The sequence below is a fragment of the Cnephaeus nilssonii genome, assembly GCF_951640355.1.
Source record: "Cnephaeus nilssonii genome assembly, chromosome: 12".
NCBI lineage: Eukaryota > Metazoa > Chordata > Mammalia > Chiroptera > Vespertilionidae > Cnephaeus > Cnephaeus nilssonii.
The window spans coordinates 55,437,203-55,456,765 of NC_137083.1; the positions used below are offsets into that span (position 1 = coordinate 55,437,203).

The 19,563-nt window shown below is 38.7% G+C and overlaps 1 protein-coding gene across 2 annotated transcripts in view; it reads left to right on the forward strand.

Moving 5' to 3' along the window:
* DGKI (diacylglycerol kinase iota) overlaps nt 1–19,563 on the forward strand; it is a gene marked incomplete at its 5' end in the record, with an annotated part of 400,686 nt that overhangs the window by 284,485 nt on the left and 96,638 nt on the right. For both annotated transcript variants that reach the window (XM_079786744.1, XM_079786745.1), the window contains one exon: nt 8,170–8,270. In XM_079786744.1, the coding sequence (XP_079642870.1) occupies nt 8,170–8,270 (101 nt within the window). The remainder of the gene's footprint in view (nt 1–8,169; nt 8,271–19,563) is intronic.

Consider the following 19,563-nt stretch of genomic DNA (forward strand, 5'->3'; position numbering starts at 1 on the left):
CCTTATCAGTTGCAAATAGGAACAGACTATGACAATAGCTTTTGATTGAAAACCCTAGTGAAGACTTTTAGCCTTGTAAATAGCAAATAAATGTAAGGCTTTCTCTTTGATATATGGAAATTGAAACCTGAAATAAAAAGAAAGTCATTCTTTGTGAGCACGTAAAATCTGAAGCCATTCAGATGGATCGGGAGTGACATTATTCTATTGTGTCTCATTGGTTCAAGCCCAGTGGTTCCTTACGCCATTGGAGGTAGTGATTAATGGTCCTTTCCACAATCAGAACAGCAAAAGAACTCTCCATGCCTTTGCAGCTTATGGTACTAAAAGTAGCTCATGTTAGTGTTTTCTGATGGCATCTTCAGTCATTTTTAATAACCAGGAAACCTCCATTACATGGCCTCACTTCATAAAGTGGCAATGATTTGGGCCTGGTGTGATGAGAGACAGGGCTTGAACTCTTTACTTGTCCCCATTCCAACTGTTATTAACTGCTCTTCATCTCAGCATTTTGAATCTGCAGAATTCTGCAAAAATGCATATTCCCTCTACCTCTCATTTCCATCCTTCTTTATTTCCTGTGGGTATTTACTTTCTTTGCCTTTCATCATCATATTTGCCCAATTTTAATACTCTTTAAGCATAAAAGAGCATAAAGAAAGAGTAAGTGGGAACTTAAAGTCCAAAACTCCTATCCTAACAGACTTTTTCTGCTAAAAGATATTCATCCTTAGAGGAGGATGAACTGCAGGGGAGAAAAAGACGGAGCAGATGGAAATTTAGTTGGGAAACCAGGAGAGTGTTTTGAACTGAAGTCCAAGAAAAAAGGGTTTCCAGGAGCAGGGAGTTACCCACAGTGTGGAATGCTGCTGTGAAGGAGGAATGAGGGTGAGAACTGAGAAACAGATTTAATATGCACAAACAAAAGGAAAGGACAAAGTGAATAGACTGCATGGTCTTATGAAGAGGACACTTTGAGAGTTCAAGAATGGCTTAACAAAAACAAATCTGAGATTCTGGTATCCACAACTTATAACATTAAGTATATGTGGGGTGATTCTACATAAAAGTCTCAGAATTGGATGATGGAGTCAATCAGTGCTTTGAAAGTCACTGCCTCCCAAAAGAAATGAATGATCAAGAGAATTTGAAATCTTGCCTGGCCAGCATGGCTCAGTGGTTGAGCATCAACCTAAGAATCAGGAAGCTACAGTTCGATTCTCGGTCAGGGCACATGCCCAGGTTGCAGGCTCGATCCCCAGTGTGGGGAGTGCAGAAGGCAGCCAATCTATGAGTCTCTCTCATCATTGATGTTTCTATCCCCCTCTCCCTCTTCCTTCCTCTCTGAAATCAATAAAAATATATTTTTAAAAAATTTTAAAAAAGAAAATTTGAAATCTTGATCAAGGTTATTGACCTGAAATTGCTCTGCCTGTTTAGTTGCTTTGCAGTGTTTCTAAGTGAACTCACTACTGGTTCTTCAACTTTGCTTCTCCTTTAAATGCTGGGACCATGATATCCAGCAGAAGTGAGAGTGTCTAACAGCCACATACTACTTTCACTCCACTACATATTCATTTATTTCAATTTCAGAAGAATATTTATTACAGATTTTGATGGAAGCATGAAAGTGTGCATTTCCATGTGTATTTGAAAGTCTTCAAAAATTTTAACAATTATGTTTTGTTTCTACCAATGATATACACATTTTTTGCTATTTGGTACTTATTGCCTATTTTTAAACTATTAGCCATTAAGTCTGCAAATGTTTCTTTGACCAGTGATAGTTCTGGTGCTTAAAGTTTACATTCTTTTGCCATTAGTGCCTGTGGATGATTGTCTCAGTGATTTAAACCCAATTTTGTCCCAAAATAATAGAAGAGAGACAAATAAACAGAAGCTATGGAGAGAGAAAGAGAGAGTTAGATTCTTGGAGCAGGTTAAACAAAGTATAGGGTACCTCCATCCTGTACCTCAATCCTGGATGAGGATTAAGCAGAGACTGAGCAGCTGTTAGAAGATGCAATCATATGGGAATATAGAATCAGATGGAATGGCAAACATTGAATTAGATAACATTTAGAATCTCTCCCAATCCTCTAATTGCTTTAACTCCATTATCTTGGAGATCTGGAGGGGATAGCTGTCTCAGATAATTTGTAAGCTATGGCATATCAGCTATCTCATAAATGGATCCTGAAGAGGCTGAGAACTGATTCAACTTCTATCAAAAATGAATTAACCTTGAAAGGTACTTTCTCTAGAATAACATGTTGTGCAATGGGAACTCATGACTGACTGCTGCTCATGTGGTTTTGGTTTTTATCATTGGTTCCAAATTCAAGAACTCTTACAACCTATTTCAGATTCCTGAGATATGATTCTCTACTCTAGGCAGAAAGCAATGGAATTATTAGGTTTATCTGATCTCAGCAGGTATCTAAAATCCATTTTAAATCTCTGTTCAGAAGCTTCGATCTAATTTGGTTTTATTGTTCAACGTAAAGAGGCTCACTTGAGGGTGTATTTTGGATATGTATTCTCAGTAGCAGTTTGAAAACATTCCAGGGTAGATGGTAGCAATTTCTGGGAAGTTGCTAAAGGAAGCCATTGGTTATAATTATTTCTAAATAAGGCCCAGCTTGATAGCTGATGAAAGGATGCTTTGGTAGATGTTTCTGCTTCATTGTTATTTAATGAAGAAAGGTTTACATACCATTCTGGAAGGTACATTTGCTCTTTGGATGTTCTTTCCTCTTTCTTTTTATTTGTGTAGACCCCACTAGATAAGATGCAAAGGGATGAGAAACCACAATCCAACATGGATATACCTTTGGATCTCAGCGGGCAAAGGACAGAAATGAACAGCCAAATCAGGGCTTTCCAGGGGCTCACGAAGAGAAAGCCTCTAGTGAGCAGGACAGGGACACTTGGAAGGCAAACTGTGCTGAAGCCTCCAGGCTGTGACTTTCTTGGGTTCCATTCATTTAACTGTTGCAAAGCAGTTATTATGAACAGTACATCACAGCTTCTATTTTAGGTCTTTCCTGCCATGAATTCACACTAGCAATATTTTAATCAAAATCCATTGATAAAACAAGAGCCCATTCAAATGAATTCTATTAAACATGTGTAGAAACATACTTTATTATTTCTATGTTATGATCAGGTAGAATCTCACATTTATATTGCTGAAAAGCAGCTTACTATTACTATTATTAAATCAGGCCTCAAGGGAGAAAGGTGGACAGAGTTGTGATGCTTTTCTGCCTTGCAAAGGAAAACCCTTTATATTTGAGTAACAAATGCCTGGCTAAATTATAGCTCATCATAAAAATCAACGAGTCTACACAGTGAGTGTTTTAAGTGGCAGGTCTTACACTGAACCATTTAAGAAATATTAATGAAGCCCAACCTGGGTGGCTCAGTGGTTGAGCATCGACCTATGAACCAGGAAATCATGGTTGAATTCCTGGTCAGAGCACATGCCCGGGTTGCAGACTCGATCCCCAGTGTGGGGCGTGCAGGAGGCAGCCCATCAATGATTCTCTCCTGTCATTGATGATTCTCTCCCTCTCCCTCTCCCTTCCTCTCCAAAATCAATAAAATTATATTCAAAAAAGAAATGTTAATAAAAATAGGATATTTACAAGATACAAATGTAGAATAATTATATGACTTTAAGGGTCTCCTCTGTACCATGAATTAGGATTTATATTCTTAATATCTTTCAGTAGAATATCTTGCTAACATTCACAGTCCCCATTTCCATTCTCATCTAACAGACCATAGAGGCTATGTAGCTTTAAATCTCGTCTCCACACCCAGGTCAACATGCTCTCCTCCTGCTGAGTTTTGAGATCTACTAACTACTGTTTAGAGGGGAGACTTTATTTCTGCTATGATGTGATTATCCACGACTGAATTTAAAAAAGTGGGGCTTGTGAAAATTGAAAAAGCCTTAGGATGCTAGTAATAATAACACAACAATAACACATTATTTTTAGGTATGGGGGGATAAGTGGTGATGGAAGGAGACTTGACTTGGGTGGTGAACTCAAAATACAATATACAGGTGATGTGTTACTGAATTGTACACCTGAAACCTATATAACTTTATTAACCAATGTCTCCCCAACAAATTCAATAAAAAGTAAATATATAGATATATAAAATAATATATGTATATATATTTAATTTTGAGCACTTACTACTCACCAGGAATGGGTTAACTGCTTACATGTATCTTCTCATTCAGTGCTCAGTGCATTATTTTTTTCCAGCTTCTTTGCAACTCTAAGTGCTTTAAAAATTCTTTTGTAAATTTTACTGATGACATTCAATATTATATTAGTGAAGTGATCAACCTGGTATTTCCAGTACCCACCTGACACTATGTTTAGTTATTACAATATTATTGGCTGTTTTTCCTATGCTGTACTTTACATACCCATGATTATTTTTATGACTGGCGATTTGTACTTCTTAAAATTTTTAAAAATAGAACTATCACTACATTATTATTAATTTAATTTTTAGATCAGAAAATGGTTTAGGGAAGGTAACATCAGCATTCATAATGTTAAGCATTGTCAGAGTTCAAATTGGAACTTAATTTTTTCTGACTCGACATCCTGCTTTATGTACTGTAGTACTGTCTTAGCACTAGAGGTATTACTCCAAGTTGGTTCATGTTTCTGGTGAGAAGAGGGAAGGAATAGTGTTCTTCAGTAGTCTAGAAGTGACTCTGGGAAACAAAAGCACAGCCAGCTCATCCCCTTCATCCATAGAGGGTGTCCATGTGGAAGAGATGGGAATGAAGGTGTCTGTTATCAGTCTGAGAGAAACTGTGTGTAGTAAAGAAAATTGAAAGAATGAAGAAATTTAAAGGCAGAGGGAAGAATTGACTCTAATGGAATGAAAGTCGATAAAGAGCCAATTTTAAAAAAAGCTATTGACAAGACCTACAGAAGAGGAGAGAATGATGAGAGTTAGTTTTAAGTTGAATAGTATTCAGGTGATTGTCTTGATGGCACTCCACACCCCTGCCCCCAACATCTCAGGGGAAGAGGTGCTCATACTGTGGACAGGGAGGTTGTGGCCTGGAGATTTTGGAGGCCGATATGAGTGACTTTAATGAGAGGTGTTCTTATGGTTCTTGAGAAAGTCCTCATGGGGACAGTTGGGAGTTAAGCTCAGAGCCATGAACTTCCACTCTGCCCAAGTTCAAACTCGATGCTTCAGAGAAAATGAATGAGATGATGACAGGTTAAGGTCACTGCCCAATTTCAAAGGTAGTTCACAGATTGCTGAGTCCCTTTGAGACTCTTGAGAGGTTCCATTGGAACCCCTAATATAGAGCTTACTTAAATCAGGATAGGAGTAGCTTGTGGTAGATGTTGGCAGGGAGGTGTGTGTATTTTTAACCAGGTTATTAGTCTCTTCTATGCTCTACTAACTTTCTTGGCAAATTTAAATTTAGAAAGCTAATGGCAATGCTATTCCCCGGACTCCAAGGAACACATTTGCCGTCTTCCACTTCAGTCAGCCACTAATGGGACACTAATATATTTTAACATAAAGGGACATGAATTACTTGGCTTTCATTTCATCTCTGTGTGCTTTTTCTCCCCCATGTTCTAGTCTGTTTTCATGTTATCGATTTCCCTGTAAAATACTAGGTAGGAGGAAACCCAGAAGAACAATGACACCAGCCAGGCTAGACAGTATTCACCCAGAGGAAGCCCAACAGCTTGTCACAAGTGTCCAGGAGGTTCCTGTATATGCCTTAAACATCTTCCAAAACCTGGTATTAGCAGATGCTGTGGCTTATTAGGCAGAACCTTATCTAAGAGCAGAATCTTCAGAATAATAATTATACTGATAATAGCTAACATCTATTGAGCACTTACAATGTGCCAGCCAGGTTTCTAAGCACATCACCTGCATTGACTCATTCAATTCTTATAGTATCCCTGTGAGGTTAATACTGTTATCATCTCTTCACCCACGAGGAAACTGAAGCACAGAGTTTCCTGATTAACCAATAAGTGGAAGAACTTTCCTTCAAATCCAGGCAATCTGACTTGGAATCTGAGCTGCCACTTTGTTGAGCTGCTTTCTGTGGGATTCTTGGCATCATATAATATCAGGAACGTGAAACCATTGAGTGAAAAGTCCAAGGCTCTGCTCCCAGCTCTGCCACTTAGTAGCTATGTGACCACGAATTCACTTTATCTTTCTGAACTTCAGTTTTCCTATCTGTAAATGATGGTGTGGGTGTGCATGATATTTGAAGTATATTCCACTAATTTACAAAGCTGCTATCAAACCATACCTCCTTAAATACTTAAGTATTTATGTCAGTTGCCTGTCAATGTCCAGCACAATGCCTAATACAAAGTAGACACCCAGCAAACACACTTTGGCTGAATGACCAATGCAACTGTTAAATCTGGCTTCTCAACTTCCCTCAGAAACACCCATCTCATGGTTTAGTATAGGCTTAATTTTTAATTCAGTAAACTACAGACATTTTTATCTGTCCATTATCTCTCTTTAGAATTCATGCACTTACATCTAAATGTGTGTGTGTGTGTGTGTGTGTGTGTGTGTGTGTGTGTGTGTGTGTTTGGGGGGAGAGAACTAAGTATGGATGTACACATATATCTAGAGATGGGAGTATGTGTTTTACTTTGGGGATTAGTAGAGTGGGAGTCTATATGGAGGGAGTTAACTATACTTTGCCCTAAAATGTGGTTTTAGACAAGATAATTAGATTAAATTATTTTTCCTCTACCTCTAACAGAGTTGTAATGAAATTAAATGTGTGTGTGTGTGTGTGTGTGTGTGTGTGTGTTTGAGGTGGGCATAGAAGTATTCTGACAATATTTTAAAAGTATCATTTCTTCCTTCTATCCATCCTTTCCTTTTTTCTTTCTTTTCTCTCCTCTCCCACCTCCTTCTCTCCCTCCTTCCCTTTATCTTTCCTTCCTCCCTGCCCCCTTTCTTCCCCCTTCCCTTCCCTCCCTCCCTCCCTCCCTCCCTCCCTCCCTTCCTCCCTCCCTCCCTCCCTCCCTCCCTCCCTCCCTCCCTTCCTTCCTTCCTTCCTTCCTTCCTTCCTTCCTTCCTTCCTTCCTTCCTTCCTTCCTTTGTCAAAATAAATGAAGGAGTAATGTTATTCTTTTTACTTTAGTCAATGGTGACTTTTATCCCATAATATAAGAAAGAAGAGGTAATCCTTTATTTGAGAAAATTTTCTGAACCAATGAAATTTAAGTATAATATTCAGGGACAAGTGGGGCTTGTGTTATATTAATATATTAAAGAAATATATCGATTCATAATGGTGATGAAAACTAAATTGATTCACTCAACTGATACCCATAATTAAACTCTTTTGAAAATATTACTTAAGAACATTCAAGGAATCCAGGTAAAGTCCATGAAGGTGAACAGGCTGCTTCGGAAAGTTCAGTACTACCCCCTTTATTGTTTAATATTCTGAACTAGAATGGATTGAATTCTTTTAAAACAAAGTACATACTTCATTCCCTTCCTAAGGAAGGTACATGGTGCACATTTTTAATTTTGGGTTTTATTTTGCGGTGCCCAGAGGCTCCCTCACAGACAGTGTTCACTGTGATATGTTTTGACCAAGAGTTGCTCTCAGAGACTATTGAGGTGTCTAGAGCTATTTCAGTCTCACTTCTGTGCTTTTGGGATCATTAGCTCGTTTTTTATAGTTTTCCCGACTCTTATGAGGGTCAAGCTGGCACGTTTTGCTGTTACGGCATATTTGCCTAGAACATTTCTTTATCACTCTATCCACTATTCACTGTTTCAGATTCACAGCTTGTAATTGATTGTGGAACTAAACACATGATCTTAGAATTTTTACCAAGTTAATAGCAAATGTGATATGAGTGGTCTCCAGAAGATTTTCCAGCTTATTTCTACGTTTTTAACCTAAATTTCAGAAACTTGCGGTTCTGGGGAAGTGTTCTCTAGGTCATTTCTATAGTCTGTAAAGAGCCTACTATTCTGTTTGACTGTGAACTTTCTCTTCTAAGCACGAGGACAGGATATGGCATTTAATCCCCCCGGGTGCATACGACTCCCAGTTCCACTCTCTCATTTTAGTCTGACTGTGCGGTTCTTGTTTTGCAGTCCCCAGTCTATCCCAGACCGCCTGAGGATCCGCGTGAACAAAATCAGTTTGCAAGACTATGAAGGGTTCCACTATGACAAAGAGAAACTCCGGGAAGCTTGTAAGTTGGAAGTGCCTCATTGATTTCCTGTGGTCTGCCTGTCTTCATCTTCCTGATCTTCCTTGGTTTGCTGGATAGATTCACCTCTTTTCTGAAAACCATGGTTAGAGAAATGAAGGGAAGGGAAGTAACACAGGAACTCCAAGTGATGATAGGTGGGCTGAAGAAAATGAAACAGGAAAATGGAATAAAATTATCCTGCTCAAGATGCCAAGTTAGGACCAGTTGGTTTATTAACCACTTTGGTCTTGGTTTTATCTAAAATGAGAAGCAGAAAGGTAGAGTAACATGTAGCATAGGTGTCTTCCTGGAAGCTGGCATCATCGAGGACTGTCCTCATTCTTCATGACAGTTATTGGTGAGGATACGTCCAACACTTCTAGCTGTTATGTGATTGTATGATGTCCAAAAAAGGCCCAAGTCACATTCAATGTCATGATGAAGTGATTCCTTGAGGATGTGTCACTGTTTCCAAAATCTTAAATTGAGTCAATATATGAATTATTTCTCTATGGTCACATTTTCTCAATATTTCTTGAAATAGAGAACTAATTTTTATTCACTACATCTGCCCTTCAGTACTTATTGGGCACTTTTTTTACATTCTAGTCACTATTTGAGTTCCCTTTGGCATGATATATGAGAAAATTGAGTAAAATAGGCCAAAAGAAAAGATCACAGCTGTTAGGGCCCGGGGCCCCCCCATAATTATGGGGGTCAGTAGTCAATTGCAGTTGAAGTCAGAGAAGATAGGTCCAGTGTCCAAGGATACAGCAGGGATGCTAATAGAGAAAAAGGCATTTTGTACAAAACCAGAGGTTTATGAATTAAAACTCCAAACTGGCTCCAAGCGTGAACCTGCCTGGGGTTGTAGAAGATACAACTAGTTAAAACTGGCAGGGGTGGAGTAGGTGCATCCCTGAGAGAATGCCTTCCAAGCTCTTGTTCCTGCACCTGTGATTTGGAGTGGGATTTGGTGGATGGAAATCCTGGAATTCAGGGACCCTCTCAAGAGTGCGTGCAGGGACTTTTGCATCTGGAGGTGGCGATGAGTAAGGACCCATTTCCACTGCAGTGCAGTCACCTACTAGGGAATTCTGTGTGAAATTACTGCCTTCTCAGTTCTCTCTCCTGCTTCAGCTTCCTCAGTCCTCTCCGCTCTTTTCTATGTCAACACCGGCTAGTTTCTCCCACTCTGTCCTTCACCCTCATTTCCTTTGGTAAGAAAGTTGGAGGTGGGGGAGGGGTAATTCCCCAAATTACTGCCTTCTAACAGCCACAGATTACATTTTCTAATGTAAATGAGATTATAAGTGACAGATTAGTACAAAATCTAATTTAACACATAATGTAATGGATATATATGTTTGAAATGGGAGGTTTAGCTATAATGTAAACGAAACTGACTTTCAGAGATAACTAATTGTAAAGAATAGTGTTTTTATTCTTTCTCAAGTCAAACAAATAGATTATAATTTTTGAAAAATAAAAAGAGAGAAGGGATCTCAACTTTGTACTATTTTGCAGCTTACCATCAACTCTGAAGCAAGTCAGTTGGGAGTGGGGCGGCATTTGGGATTTTTGGCTTCTCTGTGCATTTCAATGACCTGTTCCATCTATTCTATTCATTATCTGCCCATTATGGCCAGACGTAGTTGTGATCTGAGTTTCACAAGAAGATGATACTTCTTGGTAGGTGCTTTACTCATCATATCTTAATGTGATAAAATTTCTGTGTGAGGAAACTTTCTATATCAAATTGTAGGAGGTGACTTGGTATACAAATAAATCCAACAAATTCAGCAGTGTCTTTGAGACCCAAAGAACAAAGAAACACTCAAAGAGGGAATCAAGGATTTATCTCATTTTAAAGATTTGGGTTTAAAGGTTATAATATATTAATTAGAAGTAAAGATGGCCAACTCAGGCATCCTGCTTTTAATATATGGTGATGGCACTTCTAACCTGTGGTTGTACAGGAAAGTTTGTCCTTTGGGGTTTTTACTTGTTTCTAACCCTGTTTTGCTTGGCTTCAACTTGAAACTAACCACAGGTTCATGGGAAGGCCGGCAGAGGTCAAGTTGAATATAAAGGAAAACACCAGTTCAAGTCCATGGGTGACATACATGCCAAAATAGATATCTTATTTTACAAGCATCAATTAAATGAAATTCGTAGAGCACACCTAGATAAAAGGAGTCTAGGAATCCACTGACCTGCATCCCAGAAGATAAAAGGGAATGAATCCTCTTAGGTCATTTATTTATTGTCCACATTCACAGTCTAAACTAGAGCAGTACTGCATTACGTGGCTTAAAAATTAGTTCCCTTTCTTGATGAAACAGCAAGCGATGGATCCAGGCATCACAGGCTGTTTGCCATCACTGTTTAATAGAATCTTGCTCATGTGCCTGCATCATTATTTATATTACATTACAAATCGAATGTTTGTTGTCTAACAAAGCCCTGCTTTCCTCTGTAAGGCAGGACTCCTTGGTGATTACAGGATGGCAGCCCTTTTAATTGCCTGGCTTGTTTCAGCATATAAAAAGATGACTGAGCCATTTCAGATACATTTCATTCTCCTTCCATTTGGCTCCAACTTACCTGGGGGCATTCACCCTAATATAATAGCACAAAAAGGTTAGCCCCTTTCTCAGCTCTTGCTAGTAAATTTTAGACTTATGTAAAGCAATTTGAGCCTTATTCACAGGGTTTATGAATTATTAACCCTGAGATAATGGTTATACTGTCCGAGGGTTGCAAATCTATTCAACTTAAAAGGCAGAATATAAAGTGGCCATATTAAAAAAAAATTTCTAAAGTAAATTTATAATATAATGACAGCAGAGACTCACTCTTATAATACGAATAAAGTATATAAAGAAGTCCATAATAAAGCACATCATTATATAATTGCTGGAGTGCAGGAAGGCCCTAAAATATCCCACAATAGCATGTTGATTATTTTTAATTAATGTTACTTACTTAAGAAACAGCCAGTGCAAGAAAAACACTGACCTCTCGGTGCCCCTAAAAGTAGGACATAAATCTCCCATATTAAAGGCCCTCTTTTTGGACCTGGAGGCAGAGATTTCTCTTATCATTAGATTTAAAGAACCCAGAGCCAAAGAGTCTGTATAAACAAACCTGGTTGCCTCTTTATTAATTTACTACCCAAGCCCAGAGTGTTTAGGTTCCTCACTAATCAATACCCAAACTTTGCTTAGATAACTTTCTGACAGACATTAACTTTTTTGTCCTGTCAATTCTTCACAAATATATTGTTTGTCTAAAAACCATTAAAAGGCTTCTGATTCAATGATTTCTTTGAGCTTCATTTTGTGATCGGAACATCATATTATAACTGCTCATGCTTACATACTAAATTGTTTTTGTCCTGTTAATTTAGCCTTGTGTCGATTTTATTATTTTATTATTAGACTAGTTGTAAGAAGTTAAAAAGTTCAGGGGGTGTATGGAGATTCTTTCCTTTCCCTGACGTAGTCTAGACAAAGAATAATCAGTTTTGAAAATCTGTATCGTCCATCACCATATATTTGGCCCCTTTATTCTTTACAACCCCTTTTGACTTTGGGTGGGATGAAATAATTATTTATAGATCATGTATCATAGAAGTGTACACTTGAAGCCTGTATTATCCTATTAATTAATGTCACCCCAATACATTTAATTTAAAAAAAAATTAAAGGAAATCTGTTCTATTTCTAACTTGCAAAAAGTTTCATTGATATATGACCTATTTTTTTATATCTTGAATAACTTGATACTGGCCAAGATTTAACTCTGTTCCACATAAACTAAACTTTACTTCTGGCATTAGCTTACTCTGCACTTTTGAGCTGCTATGATAATTCATACAAGTCTAGGGCTTAAAACACAAAAGCAAAAACCAGTTTAGAACTAATTGAAAGCAGATATAGCCTATAAAAGTGGGAGGGGACTAACATTTGTTTTATAGCAAATATTACATGCAACAACCCTTTTATATACATTATCTCAGTATAATGGATATTATCTGGATATTTATAATATACTAGAGGCCCAATGCACGAAATTTGTGCAAGGAGCTCGGCCCTCACAAATTTCGTGCATTGGGGCGCGGCTTGCCTCCATGGTTTTATCTGGAAGGTCATCCAGAAGGACATCCGGAAGGATGTCTGGAAGGTCGTTCGGCTGTCTGGTCTAATTAGCATATTACACTTTTATTATAGATAATATATAATGCATAATAGATAATATATAATCTTAGTACATGATTCTGTGGTAAAGTCTAATGATATTGTAATGGAGTTTTCCTGTCTTTTGTTTACTGACTTAGTAGAAGAGTCAGAAATGTGTGTTTGAATCTTACGACCTTGACCAAGTAATTTCTCTGATCACCAAATATCTCATCTCTAAAATGAGAATATAATTGCAACCTCATAGAGTGCTGAAAGTTAAATACAATCTTGTATATGAAACCCCTGGTGCAACATCTGGCACATTAGCATGCTCTCCAAAAATGGTAGCTAGGACTGTTGTGGCTGCTGTTGCTACTGTCACACTGTTCCTTAATCTCAGGTCCAAAAATCCAGGCTCAGAGCAGTTGACCTCTTCTACACTTCAAAGTGCACCCACCACCACCCACCGAATCACTCTCTCACATTCCAAAATAGAATGTAAAACACTGAAAAATATCACAGAAAGATTGTGGGAACAAAACACAATTAATCATTCGATTTACTTTTACTGTGTTGACTAGTACAAGAGGCTGCCATGATGGCAAGATGTTTAAACCTATGAAGCATGTAAACACTTAAAGCTCATATTTGGTGATTTGGCCAGATATCTGCAAATTCCTTTTCTTAAGTTTTAATACAGTCTTATAATTGCATCATCTGGTATGCATCACCCAACTTTATAAAAGAAAACCTTTTTGTTTTGGAATATTTACAGCTTTACAAAAGAGTTGCAAAGATACTACTAGGGGTTATACTATATTCCTCACCCAGTTTCCCCATTGTTCAGCCTTTTATATTACGAAGGTACCTTTGCCAATGAAAGTGATGTTGCTTTATTACAATTAACTAAACTCTGGACATTGTATTCCAGGATCCAGTCCAGGACATCACACTGCATTGGGCTGGCATGTCTCCTAGCGTTCTCTGGTCTGGGACACTTGCTCAGTTTTTCCTTCTTTATTTTTTTCTTTCTCATGACCTTGATGGTCTTGAGGGATACTGGCCAGGTATCCTGTAGAATATCCCCTAATCTGGCTTTCTCTGTTGTTTTACTCTTAATTAGACTGGAGCTAAGGGTTCCTGCTAAGTATACTGCAGAGGTGAAGTTTCCTTCTTGTCCCATCTTATCAGGGGTTACCTGATATCCACATGACATCCCTGGTGATGACAGCCTGATCACTTGGTTACGGTTGTATTTGCTAGGTTTCTCCACTGTATCAGTACATTTTTTCCTCTTCCCTATGCTATTCTTTGTGAGTGAGTCACTAAGTCAAACCCATCTTCACACTGGGGGCGGTGGATCACTGCATTTTCCATTGTTTTCAGTTTCCATATTTGAACTCAATTGAATTCCATAAATATGCCGAAATGGTGGAGTCAACCACTCGTGGATGCATCCATGCTTTCGAAGGCTATGTATTTACATCAGTTCTATGCTAGATACCACACCAGATGCTAGGCATGGAAGGATGACATCAATATTATTTAATCACTACATATTTATTGAGTGCTTACTCTGAGCAAACAGTGGTGAACAAAAACCAATAATCCCCAAACAGAAATAGTACCTGATTTGCTGGAGCATTTTTATCATGTGACAAGGACTGTAATAGAGCTATAGAAACACTAAGTACCTGTTTTCCTAGCATATATCATTTAAATAGCTAGAGGAAGGGATGGAATATATATGCAAGAATGAGAAGAGCTAATCTAACCTCTCATTAGTTATATGACCTTGGTAATGCATTTATCCACTTCAGGCTTCAGTTGCCTTACCTGCTTAATGCAGTAGTTCAGTTAGGTCTTACCTTAAAGACATACTACATTATAATAAATCCTTAGGCCTATAGGAATTACATAGGATTTAAAATTTTGTTCCTGACATGTTTCCTTAGGAAAGTTTTTAAAACTTGAGCATCACTCATTATAATGAGTGCAAGCATTTGGAACACACTGATTTTGCTAGAAACACTGATTTTTTTCTATAATGGCTTCATCTGCAGTTGAATCTTTCCCCCTCATTTAACAAGTTGACAACCATGCTGTGCAGGAGAGATTAGGCCTCTGTTTGGTAGAGGTCAGCGTTCCATTTTGAAATCTGAGTTAAGAGATATCAATCTGTCCTCAGAAGGCACTGTCCATCCTTTTGCTGGTGTGTTTATGTTTAGTCCTATGTTCAAGAGGCAACATTTACCCAGAGTTTTATGATTAATTAGTTTCTTTTACTGTTCTTCTCTTATATTTATTTTTATTAAATATATATCTTATATTTATTTTTATTAAAAATATAATAATAATAATAGTTAACACCTGTTGTACTATCACTGTGAGCTAGGAAATTCTTAACTTTTCTACACATGTCATGTAATTTAATTCTCCCAACATCTCTGTGTTATAGGTACTACTTTACATATTGAGCAACTGGGGCACAGAAAACTTAAGGAAATCATCCAAGGGCCTGGCATTCTGAACATTTATTTAATCACTATGTTCTCTATTTCCTCCATGTAGTAGTTCTTATTTTTTTTTATATGAAATATCTTTAATAGTAATTTTGTTTTTAAATCTTTCACAATCTCATTTAAAATGCCTTTTTGTATTTAAACTGACTTTGTCTTAATTCACTTTACTCTGGTTTGTTGAACAGGTTTCTGTTTTTGGATTTCTCTCTCTACCCTGAAATAAACAATAAATTCATAAATTCAACTAATATTCGCTGACCACTGACCATAGTTCTGGAACTATTTCAAGTGGTGGGGGCCCTGGAGTGTCCCCATGCTCATAGAGCTTATATTAATTCCAGTGGGAGAGGCAGACAAAGAAATAATGTAATAATATAACAAGGAAATAGAGCAAAAGAGTGACAAAGGATTCTAGCTTTTGTTTTTTTAATTCTCACTGGAGGATGGATATATATATATATATATATATATATATATATATATATATTTGATCTTTATTGTTGAAAGCATTACATATGCCCCCCTTTCCCCCCCCCATTGACCTCTTATAGCCTGCCCTTGTCCCCTACCCCAGGCCTTCACCACTTTATTGTCTGTGTCCATGTATTATGCATATATGCATAGACATTCATTGGTTGATCTCTTCCCACCGCCACCCCCACCCTCCACTGGCTTTCCTCTGAGGTTTGACATATTTTTTCATTGATTTTTAGAGAGAGTGAAAGGTGGGGCAAAGCGGGGTGGGGAGAAAGAGAGAGAAATATCAATGTGAGAGAGACACATCAACTGGTTGCCTCCTGCATCCGCCACGACTGGGACTGGGGATTGAACCTGCAACCGAGGTACCTGCCCTTGACCAGGAATCGAACTCAAGACCCTTCGGTCCATGGGCCGATACTCTAACCACTGAGCAAAACCGGCCAGGAATTCCAGCTTTGATAAGGGTATCAAGCGGGACTTTCTGAAGAGATGACATGTAAGTAGAGGCCTAAAAGTAAAGAATAAGTGCACATGTGGATTTCTGGGGGAAGTGTGTCCCCAGAGAGAGGGAACAGTAGGTGCCGAGGCTCTGGGATGACAGAATCCTTGGAAGTTTATGTGGCTGGAACCTGGTTGGTTGCAGCAGGGGTGGAAATGATTTTGAAGTTGTAGGAAAGGATCAGCACATAGATGGGGCTTGTAGACAGACCATGGAGAGGGCTTTGGATTTTATTTGGAGTGTAATTAGAAGGTACTGGAATTATTTTAAAAGATGTGCAATAACATGCCTGCATTTCTTATGAATTATTCTGTATTCTGAATGGAGAATTGATGGTTGGGTTGCAAAGGGGGCAATAGGGACACCAGATACAAGGCTAATACGATATTCTAAGGGAGAGAAGTTGAGGGAGTTGGCAGAAACAGATGGATTCTGGATCTGTTTTGGAGATAATGCTGGTAGGATCAGATGGTGGATTAGCTGTACTCTAAGAGAAAAGGTGATCCGAGGGTGCCTCCCTCTGAGGTTTTGGCCTCAAAAACGTGGTAAACAGAGGTAGGGGAGATGTAGAGGACCCTACATACAGTGAGATAGGAAAAAACACACAGGAGAGCTTGGTTGAAAGCCAAGAGAATAAAAATGTTTTACAAAAGGGGTGACAACTGTCAGATGCTCCGGAGAGGTGGCATAAGATGCATGCTAAGAATGCATCATTGGATTTGGGTAGAGGGTGGTTATTAATAACCTCACAAAAGGTTGTACAGTGTAAAAAGTGCAAGTGAATAGAGTGGGTTCATATGCAAATGGTAAGAAATCTCTCCCCTCTGATTGCTGCTTTAAGGTGTTAATCTGTAAAGGGGAAGAAAGGAGTGGGCTGGTGCCTGGAAAGGGATGTGGAATTGAGGGAGGAGTTTTTTCCCAATTGGTAAGATACCATAGCTATGTATGCTGATGGGACCAATCCACTTGGAGGGCTGATGATTCAGGAGACAGAGGGAGGGCCAACTGCAGGAGCAGTATCCTTGAGTAGGTGGAGATGGGATTCCAGAGTACAGGGAAGGACGGCAGAGGAGGGGTACAGAGGCAGTAGATGGGACTAGGGAGAAGCAGAAGTTCTATTCTGATTACTTTACTCAGTGAAATAAGAAGTAAGCCTATTAGCTAACAGTAGGAGGGGGAGGGTATCAGTGTTCAGAAAGAGGCAGAAAGTTTGAAAGTCAATTTAAAGAGCAAGACAATGAGTGGCCATATCTAAAGAATGGCTGAGCAGCACTTTAGATATGAATCACCGAATTCATTAGCTTTCATCAGCACATAGACCCACGCCTCAGGTCCTGGGGGTCTTGACTTATAAATGAGTGCACTCACTGTGTTCTAACTTCAAAGATTCAGATGCCAGGGGGAATAGTAGGCTGAAAGATGATCTTGTTTTTAATATAAATTTCTTTGTTGTCTAATTCTGTTTATGATCCAAAGTCATGCTTCGTTTATAAGAAGATAAGAAGTGCTTTCAGCGCTGTGCTGTGTTAGATGCTGATGTCAGGTCTCAGACAAGGAAGTGAACCTAAAGTGTTGATAATGATGTTCGATCATTTTATTGTTAAAACTTAGTCCTTGGTAATGAGAACAATCAATTACAGGTATATTCTTAAGTCTCTTCCTGAAGGATTATTTTTCCTTTTCATTGGTTTATACCATGTACACACACATACACAGTAATGACCAATTCTCCCTGATGATATAACCAACCTATTCCATCTTGTTACCTTCCCAGGTTGACAGCTTGGGGATGTCCACCCAAATAGTAGTCAGCGTTCTCTTTAAAGTCTTTCTTCTGAAAGTCTTATATAAAAGTGTTACATTTTTATGCATTGTGTTAATGAGTGAGTGAGGTCAGCCACTGCAGTCATGGGATCATAGTTAATAAATAATAACACCTGGCGTTTGCGTTGTGCGTCAGGGTTCGCAGAAGACTTGCATATACACTATCGCATGCTTTATCGCAGGAGCACTTAGATGTCCTCACACGGGGTCATACAGCTATGATGGGATTTTAATAACAATTTACATCTTCTCCTAATCCATATGCTTTTTAGTACTCCCCCTTGTTTTTGTAAAGACATAGCTCTGCATTTATGGAAATGTGTTTTTAAAAAGAATTTGGGATCATAGTTCTTATCATTGGTTGGGTTTCCTCTGACACTTTTGAGTTTTACATGTAGCAGATCTATTGGAGAGTCTCCAAGGGGAGACCACAGCTGTGAAGAGGGAGGAGAGTAGGACTGGGTAGAGGAAGACTGTGATGTGGTTGCAATAGAGGACTCCCATAGGGACATTTGGGTCTGGGATGGCCATTTAGAGTTGTCCCAGTTGAGGCAAGGAGTATTAGATGCAGGTCAGGTTGTCTCCTGGGAGGGAGCACGCCTTGAGTGAAAAAAACTTGTTTCTGGAGAGGAAAGCTGTGAGCTATCGGCAGAGCCAGCAGCAGCTGAAGGGATGGGTGTCTCAGTGCCATCATGGATGTGGGTGGGGCACTTCAGTTCCAAAAGCACCATCTTGTCTATGGAACTCAGCACCTGATATTTTAACTAAGGCCAGGAAGGAGCCACCCTCACACCACAATCCTTGAGACCATCCACCCACTTCTTCACTAACTGTTTATTGAGGACCCACTATGTACCCAGCACTGTTCTAGGTGCTAGGGATTAGACTCCAATGATCACTAGCCTCCAAGTTCCTCTCTGTATCTTTTGACCTGATCTCCCTACTATTCCAAATTCAGAAAATTTGAATATAAGTTAATTGTTTTCTTTAGATGTGTCAGAATTAGCTAAGAAAGGGAAACCTAAAATGTGAACACTGACCTTTTCTTTTTTTTAAATATATTTTTATTGATTTCAGAGAGGAAGGGAGAGGGATAGAGAGAGAGAAATATCAATGATGAGAATCATCAATTGGCTGCCTTCTGCACGCCTCCTACTGAGGCAGATCGAGTCCACAACCCAGGCATGTCCCCTTGGCCAGAATCAAACCTGGGACGCTTTAGTTCGCAGGCCGACGCTTTGTCTATCCACTGAGCCAAACGGGCTAGGGCATGTGAACACTGACCTTTTCTTAAAAGTTCTTTTTGGCAGGAACTATTGTCAAGCCAAATATTATCCATTTGGAATTTAAGTAACTCAAATTAGATACCGAAATGCAAGGCAATCTAGGCCTGGTTGGTTAGAGCATCATCCTGACAAGCCAAGGGTGTGGGTTTGATCCCCAGTCAGGGTACATACAAGAATCAACCAATGAGTACATAAATAAGTAGTGAAACAACAAATCAATGTTTTTTTGTCTCTCTTTCTACTTCCTTCCCTCATCTCTCCCCTCTTTTCTCTCTCAAATCAATAAAATAAATAAATAAATAAATAAATAAATGCAAAGCTATCTAAATTTCAGGATATTTCTAATCTAACACTATAGTCAGAAATAACTCTAGATCTTCAATAAGATGGGCATCTCTACACATTCTTTCAATTTATTGGTAAAGATATTAACTGAATAGTCCCAAGGACAAAAATATGCGCTGGTCCGAAAATAACCTCTTTGCAGATTGACTCAGT